General features: G+C 37.4%; 1 protein-coding gene across 2 annotated transcripts in view; it reads right to left on the reverse strand.

The window, feature by feature from the left end:
- Positions 1-13637, reverse strand: part of scube3 (signal peptide, CUB domain, EGF-like 3) — a 101694-nt gene that overhangs the window by 54238 nt on the left and 33819 nt on the right. For both annotated transcript variants that reach the window (XM_055046212.1, XM_055046211.1), the window contains exon 4: positions 1029-1163. In XM_055046212.1, the coding sequence (XP_054902187.1) occupies positions 1029-1163 (135 nt within the window). The remainder of the gene's footprint in view (positions 1-1028; positions 1164-13637) is intronic.

The following is a 13637-nucleotide window of genomic DNA, read 5'->3' on the forward strand; positions in this document are numbered from 1 at the left end:
AATAGAGCTGTTTATATCTTGGTTGCACCTTGGCAAGAGGAAGACTGCCACAAACCTCCTAAAGAAGAGGCTAGCAATGTAAGTTTAAATAAACGTACAACAAAGATTTTTGGTGCACATCATCTTTAAAGTGTCTTGTTACCTTTGCATTTACAAAAATTGGTTTGGTGTGTGAGCAGGATGTGTAAACATGTTGACAGTCACAGAAGGTGGGACAATACATTTGAACTTGGTGTGCTTATTTAAATACATACCATATTCTTCCAATTCCAAATTTCTTCCTTTTTAAGAAAATACACACATTTTAATATATTTTTCCACAATTTTTAAAATTATTTCACCTTGATTAGTTCAAAGAGCAATCAATGACATCTGATTTTAATATATTCATGTCTGGGAAAAATTTGGGTTTAAATGGGCTAACATTCACATCACAGTCAAGACTTTGACTAGGCCACAGAAAAACTTTCCGTTTTTATCTCTTCTGCGGTGGTATGCTTTGAATCATTGTTCTGCTGCACAACCCAAGTCTGCCTAACCTTTAGGTCACAAACCTATGGCCAAACACTTTCCTTCAGAATGTTGTAGTAAAAGAAGAAGAGTTATGGATTCAAGTAATTTGGCAAATTTTCTAGGTCCTGTAGCAGGAAAGCAGCCCCACAACATCACACTCAAAAGCGTTGAGTTCGATTTGCATTCAGGACCCACAAGTTTCAGAATGTTTAATTTTGGTCTTGCTACACTGTAAAATATTTCCCCAAAAGTTTAGAGAGTTTTCTGGGACTATGTTTTTTTTGTCAAATCTCAGATAGGCTGTTGTTTAGTCAGCAATTTCACATAAGACCAGGTTGGTTTAGATCGCTCTTCTCATTTATTAAATTAAATCTGAAAACTGTGTTTTGGTATGACTATGTATATCTTACAAATTAAGTGTGACCAAAAAAAAAAAAAAAAAAAGAAAAGAAAAGAAGAAAATTGTCAGGGAATAAATATACGAGCTGTCTAAAGCATGTGTGCAGGTGATTCACCTTTAGGCCGCTGGATGCATGTATGCTGGTTGTCACTCAGGAGGAATCCTTCTCTGCAGCGGCACTCATAGCTGCCCATCATGTTGACACAAATCTGCTGGCACCCACCATTGCCTTCCGAGCATTCGTCCACGTCTGCCAGGAAACACAGCCACACACAAATTAATGAGAACAGTTCAAAACAGAACAAATGTTGGACCGATAGTCTGTGCGGGGGTTGTCTGAGATCGAATCGGGACTTGCTCCATGGGCCAAACAGATGATGCAAGCATGATTTAAACATTTAAGTACTCTGAAAAAAATCTAGAGGTCATCTTCCTTTAAAAAAAAAAAACAAACATGGTCATATAAATTTTATTTAATGAAATTATTTGAAAATTTTTAAGTTGCGATGTGAGAGTAAAAGCAATAATAACAAAAACCTAAACAAAAACCTCAAAGCTCCATTTAAAACCTCCAACTGTTCAGGACTGAGCTATAAAAATGCAAATGCAGCACAATCCAGTAAAGAGGGGAAACCTGATCCAACTGGGCCAGAGTACCTGTTGATGATGAGTGTCTGTCAGCCCAGTGACGGGAGGAATGTGAGGAGAGGGACGAGAAAGAGGGGGAGGAAAAGTTTAGATAGGAAGAGAAGAGTGGGATTTTTTTCTTTCAAAGTCAGTGGGGGAGAGAATCTACTTCAAGTACATACAGAGTATTTAGCAAAGCGTCGCATCAAACTCAGGCAGAAAAAGGATGCTCACTATGAATGACCCTCAAAGTAACTCCTCCTTCATAGCTAGAAAATAAAATAGACATTGAGACATTTTAAATTATCATTAAATATAATATAAAAATTGTCAGAAACCTATCAAATCTTTCACATTTTATCCTTCTACAAACACAATGTCCAATGAATTTCATTAGTTTTATTATTCTGTTTTTCTTTTGCCTAATAGGGCATAACAGTGAATACATACATGGATTTCAACAAATAAAAGCCTGAAAAGTGTAAATTTGTGTTCAGCCCCCTTGAGTCAAATTTATCTGTAATTTTAGCTGCAGATCTTCCAGGTGTGTCTCAAACGGTGCTGAACATCTGGAAACCAAAATCTTTGTCCATGAACATGTGAAGATGCTTTGATCTGAGCCATTTTGGAAGGTGAACTTTTGGCCCAGCCTTTGACACATTTTCTTCCAGTATTTTGCTCCATTCAACTTCCCAACATCTCTGATATTTTTCACCTGCTGGAGAAACATATCCTCACAGCATGATACAACTGCAACAACGTCTCATTGTACCAGTCTTCTAGATTTACTTTCTTAGCTGCTTCTCTGATTGACGCTCTACTTGCCAGCCAGTCAGTTTAGTCAACGTCAGGGTCGATTTGCAGTTGTGTCACAAATTATTTTCATAATCTCATCCTGCTTTAAACTGCTGAATAACTTTATCCCTGACTTTTGTATCTGGGATTGGATTCTCTTGGCTATGGTCAAAATCTCATGACCACAGGTAAACCAGTAAACTGAGAGCTTCCCCTTTTTGCTCAGCTCAGCACGACAAATCAGAAAAACACTCAGCTTACAAAGTCCAAAGAGTCAAAACCAACTGTTTCTGAAAATATTTCAATCTAATCTATCTCCAACTCCCATTTGAGAACAACCTGAAATGCTACAATTTTATCCATGATTAAAATAAGAAAAAATAAAACTGTTGTATGCACACGTTTTTTAATATTATGATTAATGTTATTAGAATGTCATCCGAAACTAATCTACTGTCTATTTGTCCAGTCTGAGAAAACCTCTGGATCAAGTTTTCTTTCTGGGGAATTCTCAGCCCAGGAGGAGACAGAAATAAAACATCATTCTTCATGTTTTCTTTTTCTGTTTAAAAGCTCAATTAATCACAATGTCACGACACATGCAGCATTCCAAGAAGAAAGAGTTGAAGAGAAGGTCAGTGACAGGTAGCAGCACTTATCACCCTCGTCAGACTGTGAGGTTTTCTGTCCTGTTTTCACATCCAGTCATCAACACTGTCTCTGTCCCACTAAAAACAGTGTGTTCTGTCTGCTGAGGATGTTGAGAAAAGTGTCAGTCTACAGCCAGGTGAAGGAGAGTTCTCCAGAAGGAGAAAGACAGTGAGACTGACACTAAAAGAAAAAGGGAGCTACTTATGGTCCCCGGAGAAAGGACCCTGGAAGCAGCCAGCAAACCGCGGCTGCACCTTTGCAGATAAACAAACCTCCAGCAGTCCAAGAAAAAAAAAAATCCTAACATATATGCATAAAGTCTCTGCCTGGTTTGCCTTTAAACACAATCACAAACTTTAAAAATATCCAAACATATAACTGCTGCAAGTTTCAACACTCAAAATGCCCATGAGATACGCAAATGGTCACAGACGGGGCCCCAAGGGGATTTCTCTACCCTCAGTGCATCAATGAAGGTTTCATTTCCTGATTCCTTCATCCCTCCAAATGAGGCGTCGGCTGTCAGTAGATCTCCCTTGTTTAAATAGCTCCCATAATTGCCTGTGTTGTGTGCTGGGCAAGGCTGGCGTCCAAAGCAAATATTTCCAAGCGGAAAGGGGTTCTGGCATGGCTTGAAGAAGTGCTCATGTTATTTGGGCTTTAAACCGTTTTTAAGAATTCTCTAAAGGACCGGAGAAAAAGGAAAAACATTTTAATTAAGTTGAAAGAGCTGTCTCACTCCTGAAAAATGAGACAAGCCTCTGCTCGAACCTTACTTCATTTGAGGAGACGAGAGGAAAAGGAGCATTCAAACCGAGAGAGATTAGGAGATTGGTTGTATTTGCGGAGGCCATGTCCGCTGGTTTTTCAGATAGCCTTGGCTGTATATATAACATTTGGCCTCGCGCAGAGCTTTAGAGCCATGTAAACATGGTGGTTGCCTTACAAAAACTACTGAACTCTTATTTTGGAGAAATACTCAACTCTTTCATTCTCTCCCTCTTTTTTCTTTTTTCTTAGAGGGTTCACTGACTTTGCGGGACTTTCTAGCTGACTCCGACTTTTATTTGAGGCCAGAAAGTGAAAAACTGCAGCTATCTGTCATCAAAGCTGTCTGTGCATCCATCCCACTGCTTGGTCTCAGAAATGTCTCTGTGGTCCAGACAGACCAGAGACAAGGAGGTGAGTGGACAGACATCGTCCTCCCTTGGCATTTCGCTTGGAAGAGGTAAAGGCATGCTAGAAATAAAAAGGTGTCAAGGAATACCAAGATTTAAATCATTATGTTTTAAAAACACTTTTTCAATGTCAAGCTTTAGGAATGCCCAGAGTAGAGATCATCACAGCATTATGGATTCAAGAAATTAGCACCAGCACATCAGTTTTATTAAGATAACAACATGCTTGGGTTACTGATAACCCAAGCTAACCAAGAAAGAGATAATATTTCAATATAATTATTCAATGTTATAGAAAATGTTTACAATGATAAGATTGTGGCACAGCTTTTTCTAATATGAAGATATTTCTTCTCAAAGTGAATCCTGGCTTGCAGAACACCATCTTGCAGTTTGGGTTGGAGTTATTATATCAGGCCTCAGAGGTTAGAAAGGTATTTAAGCTTCACACCCTGTAGTTTCATCATTTTAGTAAGTAAGACACAAAGTAGTTTTGGGCCAGTGTAGTTGTCTGGCTGGATGATATATTGACGGTTGATGATTAAAGAAATTGTGTGGGACTTGAACATGCCACACCGTGCAAACTGGATCGTATAAAATCTTGACATAAACTTCTGTCACACAGTATAATGGAAGATGCCAGACAGCTTGACTTATTGATGCTGCGAAATCATGCCATAAAGACCTGACAGACACATAAGTCTGACATTAAATGAACAACAGGAGAATCGAACTCTGTAAAAATCATTCAATCAACTGCTGGTCAGTTATGGACCATGTAGACTTCTCAGGCCCTCTGAGAGATGCTCACTTAGTGTTTCTTGGACCAGAACTAAACAAGCGGAGGCAGAATTTACTATTTGTTCCTCAAAGGTGGAACCACCAACCTGAGAGCCTGAGGTATGAACAAACTGACAGCCATTTTAAACTAGGATTTGCTGTTTACTGCCGATTAAATGTCGGTTTAATTCGATTATGTTTTAGCATTTGATTGGTTATATGGTTACTTTTTACGGGATGCTTACCGTACATTTTTCCAACTGATGGTTGACATATTTTGTGTATTTCATACATTTTTGTTAAATAATGTATATTTCAATGTTTTTAATATATCAGTTCTTTTATTTTCTTCTATCATACTTTATATTGCCATTGTATGAAATGCTGTACGCATGCACAAACTTGTTTTTCTCTTTACCCATATGAAAGGCTCTGTAGTTTTCTTTAAAATCATCTTTTCCTTTATGACCAACCTGAACCAAATAAACTGGTCAGTTCCTCCCTTGCACAGAATGACTGTCAGATCAGAGATGTAACACCGTGTCAAGATATTCCCTCTGAGCTGAGCAAAGGGGTGGAATAGGAGCAGCACCTGCTGAGAAAAAAGTTAGATGTGAGCGAGAGACATGACACGATAGCTGAGTTTGAACCACAGTAAGTCTTCCTCTTATCTGTTACATTATACCTCTGACACTTTAGTGGTGGCCAAGCAGCTGGATCCAAAGTCAGCTCCCACCGAGTTCATTTCTCCATTTCCTTTCCCAACCTTTCAACTCAAATTAATGTCAGGCTAACTCAAAGCTTTGCACTAAACCACTTTCCTCTAAGGTTGATTGGCTGATCAAGTTTTAATCAGCTAAAATATATTGTGAATATTCAGTTTCTCTAGTTGCATAAAGGAATTATTTATGATGGACAACACCATTTCCTGAATATTCATGCAAATTCAGTTCAAATGTAAATATTGTTGACTAAGAAAACATTTGGATAACTATATAAGCATCATTAATGCTCCTTTAAATTATATGATAAATTAGCTGCCTGTTGATGTTGCATATCCATCATACTATTAAATGACATGATAATATCTATTCCTGAAATTGATAAATCCTTGGTACATTAGTTTGATGAATTAGAAAGAAAAGTGTCATGGCAAGTAGGTCTTTCAAACTGGAAGACTTGCAGCTCAGCAATATTAAATTCTTGTTGTTTTCGATAGTTTTAAATTACATTTCAAAAGATGGCTGTCTCGTTTCATTTTAGAAACAAATTTTAGAACAAAAAACATCTGAACCCTAAATGTTTCTTGGGTATGACTTACTTTGAGTTAAGTAACATTTATTTTCACAATGCTTTTATACTCTAACCTGACTAAATATGGCCAAATGCTCCTTTATCATTACATTGGCTCTTCAGTCCGTCATTTGCATATGTATAAAGTAACATAGAATCCAGATTTTATGTTGATCAGACTCGTGGTTATAAACTGCTTGAAACCTTTTATTAGTTCCAGCACCTCACATCTATCTCACCCACAGTTTATTTACACAAAGCTTGTTCACATCTGCTATGCAAATCCAAATATCTGCTAGCTGTTGATTTTCATTTACAAAGAAAAACACAAAACAAATCGATTTAAATCAATTTTTCTGGTTCTACAACCAAGGCACACCGCCAGGTACCAAATCTGATGAGTTGGCATAAACTTTCCAAGTTTAAACTCTTTCCTAAACACTCATACTGGAATTTCACTGTTTCTTCAAAGCAAGTCTGGAAGCATTTAAACAACAATACCCCAGGATAAGTATTTGAGTGGCCATTGCTTTGCCAAGAGGACAAGAGGCCTTGCCTTGACATCTGACGGCTTCCAGTCTACAGCATGCTTACAACCTTAAGCCCAGTATAAGGCTTGAGTTTCCCACTCCTAAAGCCCTGCCGGTGGGTTCAGCTGGAAAAGCCCTGCCGGTGGGTTCAGCTGGAAATGTTCATTTCATGGTGAATGGGGCAGAGCAAACCTGCAAGAGAGTTGATAGCCTTCAGCAGCCAACCAATAATCTAATCTCAGATTTATCCTGTAACTCATCACTTTAGTCCCTTTCCTCTGAGCTGTGGAGAGGCACCAGAGTTTGTGCATGTCACAACAAATACAAAGTATCTGCTTGCTGGGATAAGTTGCATTTGAATCTAACCTTCTGAATCTAACATCATTAAATGTAACTTATTTCCCTCTTGCGTTTAAATGTGAAATATGCTTAATAAGTAGCAGACTGTTAAATATAATGTTATGAACTGACTATAATTGTGTTAATGTAACATTGCAATGTAAAGATCTTTGTCTTTGCAAGTTATTTTTAATAGGGGATTATGAAAAACACGTTTTGCTTTCTGCTGTGTTATAGCTGTGTTTGTCAATTTCACATTTTCCCTCAAAAACTTGACAATTTATGTTAGCCTAAACAATAAAACAACTCATAGCTTCAATGTATATTTATGTAAGAATGATGAGTGGTTTAACAGTGTGATTTGAGTTGTTGCATGTGAACAGGATTGCGTGTCTCACTCATCTGTACATTCTTGTGAAAATCTGCAAGACTTTGTCTCCAAAGTCAGAAAACCACAAACAAGTGATTGTTTTTAGAAAGCAACACTTGTATTCCAACTATGCAGCATTACTGCACTCTTCCCAGTGCTGCTTGCGTTGTTCTCACTGACAGAGAGACTTCTTGCAAAAACATTTTTTTTTTCTTCTTGTCAGCTTCAGCAGACTTGTCGTCCATGAGGCTGTCAGAAACGAACAAGAATTATCCGATTCCGTGCGACGTCAGGAGTAGCTTTTCATTGTTTGGTTGTGAAACTGCTTGTAAGAGCTCAGCCATCGTACCGCTACATCCACCTGAACCAAATAATAATATTTTTAGTTCAGGCTAAAACTTCAAGAACATGAATATTTTTACGAAATGAAAGCAATTTGCTGAAACTTACTAAATGAATGAATAGAAGGACATGGTTCCACCAGAACAAAAACTTTACAATAAAAATTTAAATAGCAGAATTTATGATTGCAAGGACAACAAGAAGGTTTTTAAAGAAAACAACTGTATTACTGATAATTAAATAATGTCAAAGAGACACTGATAAATTGGTTGCTGACCAAAGCAGAATAATTTTCAGCCTGATTGGCCTGGACCAACGAGCCAGTCAGAAATATTACAACCAATCTGATCTTTTCTGAATCAATCATAATTAAGAGCTAACTGTTGTTTTGATACAGTTATTCAGACCATGGGTTGCTACAAACATTAGCTTAAAAGTCACAATTCAGTATGTTTTGGCTTTGCTTTAATAAAGAGAAACAAATAAAAATGGCCCATTACAGAACTGACGACATCTTTATTTATTTTTTTGTTTTTAATAAAGGACAAGTGGCTAAAGCCAGTGAATGGATGATACAAAAATAAAATGATATTTGCATCTTTTTTTTTTTTACCAAGTACTTATTTACTCTTCAGTATTTTTTTGATGTTTACTTTTACTTGAGTAAAAATATATTGAAATATTGCTTGTAGCCAATTACTTGGCTACAAGTTTTGCCAACTCAGCCGATTCCTCACTGTGTGGAGGAGCAGAATGTATTATATATATATATATATATATATATATATATATATATATATATATATATATATATATATATATATATATATATATATAATATATATACATATATATATATATGTATATATATATATATATATATATATATATATATATATATATATATATATATATATATATAATACATCCATATATATATATATATATATATATATATATATATATATATATATATATATATATATATATATATATATATATATATATATATATATATATATATATAGAGAGAGAGAGAGAGAGAGAGAGAACTAATTCAACCAAAGAAGAACGTTTTACATTTTAGCTATCTTGTATCAGAGATTTCACTCTGACTGCCATGATCCGCATCCTCTAATCATGGTCAAGTTTTGAAACATTAATGGATTTATAAATCAAAAGATTTGCCTTTCGGCTCAGGTTTTCCTACACTGCAACAGATCATAGTAGTACCTAAATTTCTTCTCCTTACAGTTATGAACTACACTAAAGATTCTTTGTAGATTACCTTATTCTCTGATTTTGTGTTGCCAACATTAAAAAAAATTGACAGGTGGGGTAAATTTCAAAGACTTCTATGTCCATAAGCATATGGTGACAAGTAAAAATTGAGAATATGGCTAAAAAAAAGTTATTTAATGTATTTAATGAGGTGTGCAGCTTTGGTTCGTGGCATCAGGAGGAGAAGCAAATGGATGTAAAACCTTGCAGAGGAAATCAGCATGAAGGTCACTGATCTCTTCGATGTCAGGACCTGTTCAGCGATACATCAGCATGCTGCTTCCTTTCATTTAATCACAGGGGATTATGAAAGCTGCAGAAAAACTCAAGTGTTTCAAAAATCAAGTAAAGTTTTTCAAACGAGACAAATCCGAATTTCCTACATGGCACAATGTCTCGGTGCAATTACAACCATTAAGCGAGGAGAGTGAAAGGAGGTGACTTTTTCCTACCTGCTATTTCAAAGCCATACCTCAGAGGCTTCTCCCATAAGGCTGCTTTTATGTAATAGATCATGTCGCGTCTTTGGGGAAGGTTAAAGTAAAAGCACATTCATTTCCCTATAGATTGCAGAGGGAATTGAAGCCTTTTCAATCAATACAAACCAAATCAGTGTCGGTCAATAAAAATCAAAGGAATATGGCCTGCCAAGGTGTGTGTATTTGTTCCTGTGCGACAGGGGAGCCACACGAGACAGAGCAGAATGATGAATGCAAGTAAACAAGGCAGAGACACAAGTCTGGTGGTGCTCTTGTCAAACAACTATAATTTCTATTTCAAGCCTGCCTTTGCTTTCCCAAGTGAGTCACTCTCAGGCTGTATACCACCATGGCATTTCTTTTTACAGAACAGAAAGAAATATCTTTATTTGTGTCGTTTAGCTCCAGATAGAAGAAAAAACGTATTTGCGGTTGTGAGGAAAGAGGCTGTCTGTAAAGATGCTTATGATATTAAGCTGCTTGACTGACAAGTTAGCAATGATAAGAGTGTATTTTGGTTTCTGTGGGACCCTAACCAAAACACACAGGTCATAAATGTGGGGATGCTGGTGTTATGGTGGGGAACAGATCAGGCTTCCTGCATCTGGTTTTCATTGCAAAGAGGATGTTTGTTTTGGTTTAAATTGACATTGATTCCTTAGTTTTTCCTCCAACTCAAAAAACATATCTTTTTTATAGCTTTGCCATGGGATAGGTGCAATTAAATCATTAATTTCCTTATAATTCTGTCATGAATAAAAATATGCAATAAGAAGTCATAATTGTGACAACTTTTCTTTTCAGTTTTGATCAGACTGATAGCTCAAGATAGTTATATTCCTTTTCAAGTCTAAAAAAATTATGCAAAAATAAAACAAAAGAACTGTCAGATTAAAAAAGAATAAAATGTATAAATAAATCACACACAAGGGTAAAGTTCCAAAAAGTCATGTTACATTTGAGGAACTGAACTCTGGCATCGATGATTACCAACATTTCTACCTAAGATAAAAGTAGGAATGTCAAAATTTCCAGCTCTAATTTGTGTTCATAAAATGAACTTTTAAATGGTGATATAAGAGGGAGGTCGGGAGAAATATGGTCTGAGTAGGAGTGCGGTTGCTTAGAGACTTGTCAAACTGGCACCTTTTGGAACAACTGAAAAGCTCTCTGGGTCAAAGCCAAGTCTGTCTGTGCTTCACTGCAGAGGAAAAACGCAAAGTGTGACGTTTGAAACAATTTCTGCTCCACTTCTGACGAGCATCATTTCTCTTATACTCACAGATGCCAACCCTCCTGTTTCTGTCACCATAAAACTTTGTTAGGGAATTGTGCAAGTCTCAATTTTCTCTACACAATCAATGTCTCACATGTGTCACTTGTGGAATAAAGTGGAATACACTAATGAAGATGTAAAAATGTTATTTCAATGCTAGGATTATTCAAGCCACTCAAACTTAGTAAGTCTAATGTGTTGAATACAATTAATTTTCTCGTAATAATTCACATGTCTTAAAATAACTTAATTTAAAAGCTGCATTAATATGCAGAATATGATTTTTTTTAATTTTCTGTCTCTGAAATACAAAAATGTTTACAGTTCTACAGGGCTCATATCCATTTTTTCAGTCAGGCACAATAGCTCTGTGTGAAATAAATTATACAGTGAGTGACATCTCTCTCCACGCTGACAGAAGCGGTCTGCTGTGATATTGCATTGTTTCCACCTTGCTGACTTTCTGACATCTTTGTGGGGGTTCAGGGTCGACAGAGGGAAGACCTCAGAAACCAGAGCGTCCCCAAGTGAGGCACACAAGCTGCGCGTTCTGCTTCACGCTTCAATGCCTTCTGCCACCGCCCAATGTTATTACACTGCCAACCCATCCAATTTTCAGGAGCTGTGAGGCACATGCAGCAGGAAGAAGTAGACAGGGATGCATGTACGCTGTCCTAACTTGTGTTAATTAAGTGACAGTCACAAACATTGTTTCCTGGAACAAAAAAGCTTTGTACCTCCTTCTGAGTTCAAAGTGCACCAAAACCACAAAGAGGAAAGCAATGTGGAGATCAAATCAATGCATCTCTGTGGAAGAACATAGGGTAATGTACTTTGAAGATTGCAAACTCAAAACTGAATTAACTCTTAGGAATTAAAAAGGTTTGCCTCTCCTGCTCTGGGCTCTGAGGATCCGACCTTGTATGGGAACCAGTTGCTTAGACTCTCTATTCCCAGGCCAAGGAATACTAATCTTCTCTCAGGGGCCAGAAAAGAGCTTAAAGCAGGAAAAGGAAGTTGGAGTCTTAACATGAAACCTCTGCTACACTGCTTCCTCTCCTCACTTGTGTTTGTGTTGAGGATTATTACCTTAGCAGTGCAGAGCGCAGGTATTAAGGAACTCAATTCTTAGGAAAAAGATACTTCTTTAAAACTGGGTTCCTACTCATTGAGCAAAGATCCCAAATTCTTTTTTCGTTATTCTGATGATGTAATTACTAAATCTAGATAAGAGATGGATAAACAGACTGATTGATGATTGAGTGGACAGATGACAGAGGTGTTGACCCTCTACAATTATAATCCAACTGTAGAGGGTCAACTTTCTCTAACTATTACATGTGTCCTGAATTGTATAATTAGGTGATTAGCAGGACTCGAATTACCTCCGCATGAACCTGAGTGCAGTTTAGTGATCTGATTCAGGTGAACTGGAATTGGGATGTATCAAAAACTTGAAGGATACCAAACCTCTGGAGTTTGACGCCTCAACTACTGATGGACTAAGGGAGAGATGCATGGGCCGATGTATGGGTTTATGAATTGATAGATGGAAGGACAGATGGATGGTGGGCATACAAATGAATGAACAAACTGCATAGAAACACTTTCCAAAAGGAGTTAAATTTCTCAAGGAAAGGCATGCGTCTTCATATTCAACATAACATGACATGTTCCTTCACTCCTTGTATAATATCAATGAGTTAGGTGTAAAGATAAGGTGTATGTTTACTAATTTGGCAGAATCACGATTCTTTTGGAGAAAAAAAATGAAAAGGACTCAAACTTTATCTTAAAGTTTTTCCACAGTGGCTCGTGCACTTTCCAACAAATGAAGCAACTGCTACAAGCTGCGTCTAGCAGTCAACTTAACTTGTGCTGCTCCATCACATGTGATGACTCACAAGCTGCAGAATATGTCAAGAATGCCCTAATTATTTGGCCAATCTATTTAAGATGCAAAACTTCCAGCTGTACTTTGGATGTTATATGCTGCACCAGCCTGCACGCTTTCTGCTGCTTCTGACCTCCCACCACCCCAGCATGCCCCTTGGGCTCCGAGATCAGAGAACTTCTCATCACTTCCTGATATGCAAAAAACATTGTCAAGTAGAGAAGTGCTCATCATCAAATGTTGAGCATCACGCCGTTTAAGTGACAAGAGCATGGAAGCCGTTAGATGACAGATGTACTGAAAGATTTGAGCGAAATCCCGTTTACGTAAAAATATAACAAACATTCCCTCAGGTTGTGGAAGTTTCACTTTGAGAAACTATCAAAGGGCTTGATAGACGCAACTTTGACGCAGCAGCCTGACAACCGCGGATTACAATTACACACCTGCACGCAAGGCAGTAGCTGATCCATAGTACGACAAATGATCCATGAGCCACTGGACGCTGCTGCTAAATGACTTGGAAAATAGTCTCAATTTATACTGCAGACACAAGCGATGAAGATAGAGGGAGAGAAAGGCAAAAGCACAAGGGAGCCAGGGGTTCACAGTCAAGTCAGGACAAGATTATTACTAATCTAAAAATGCATTTTCCATTCCAGCGTACCTTAATCCCAGCCTTACATGCAGCTCATTGGGTAAATGTGGGAGTAATACAAATGTGTTGCCACAGTGCCCACATGTAAAAGCTTTTTACACTGAATCACTGTTAACTGTTGATACATTTTTCAATCATCACCTGAACTCAGAGCTAAACCTGCTGTAACAAGACGCCTTTTTCCTCCTCAAAGAAATCAAAGAAGACGCTTCATGCTGAAATAGCAGCCTG

The sequence above is a fragment of the Poeciliopsis prolifica genome, unplaced genomic scaffold (assembly GCF_027474105.1).
Source record: "Poeciliopsis prolifica strain line A6 unplaced genomic scaffold, Auburn_PproV2 SCAFFOLD023, whole genome shotgun sequence".
NCBI classification, from domain to species: Eukaryota; Metazoa; Chordata; class Actinopteri; order Cyprinodontiformes; family Poeciliidae; genus Poeciliopsis; species Poeciliopsis prolifica.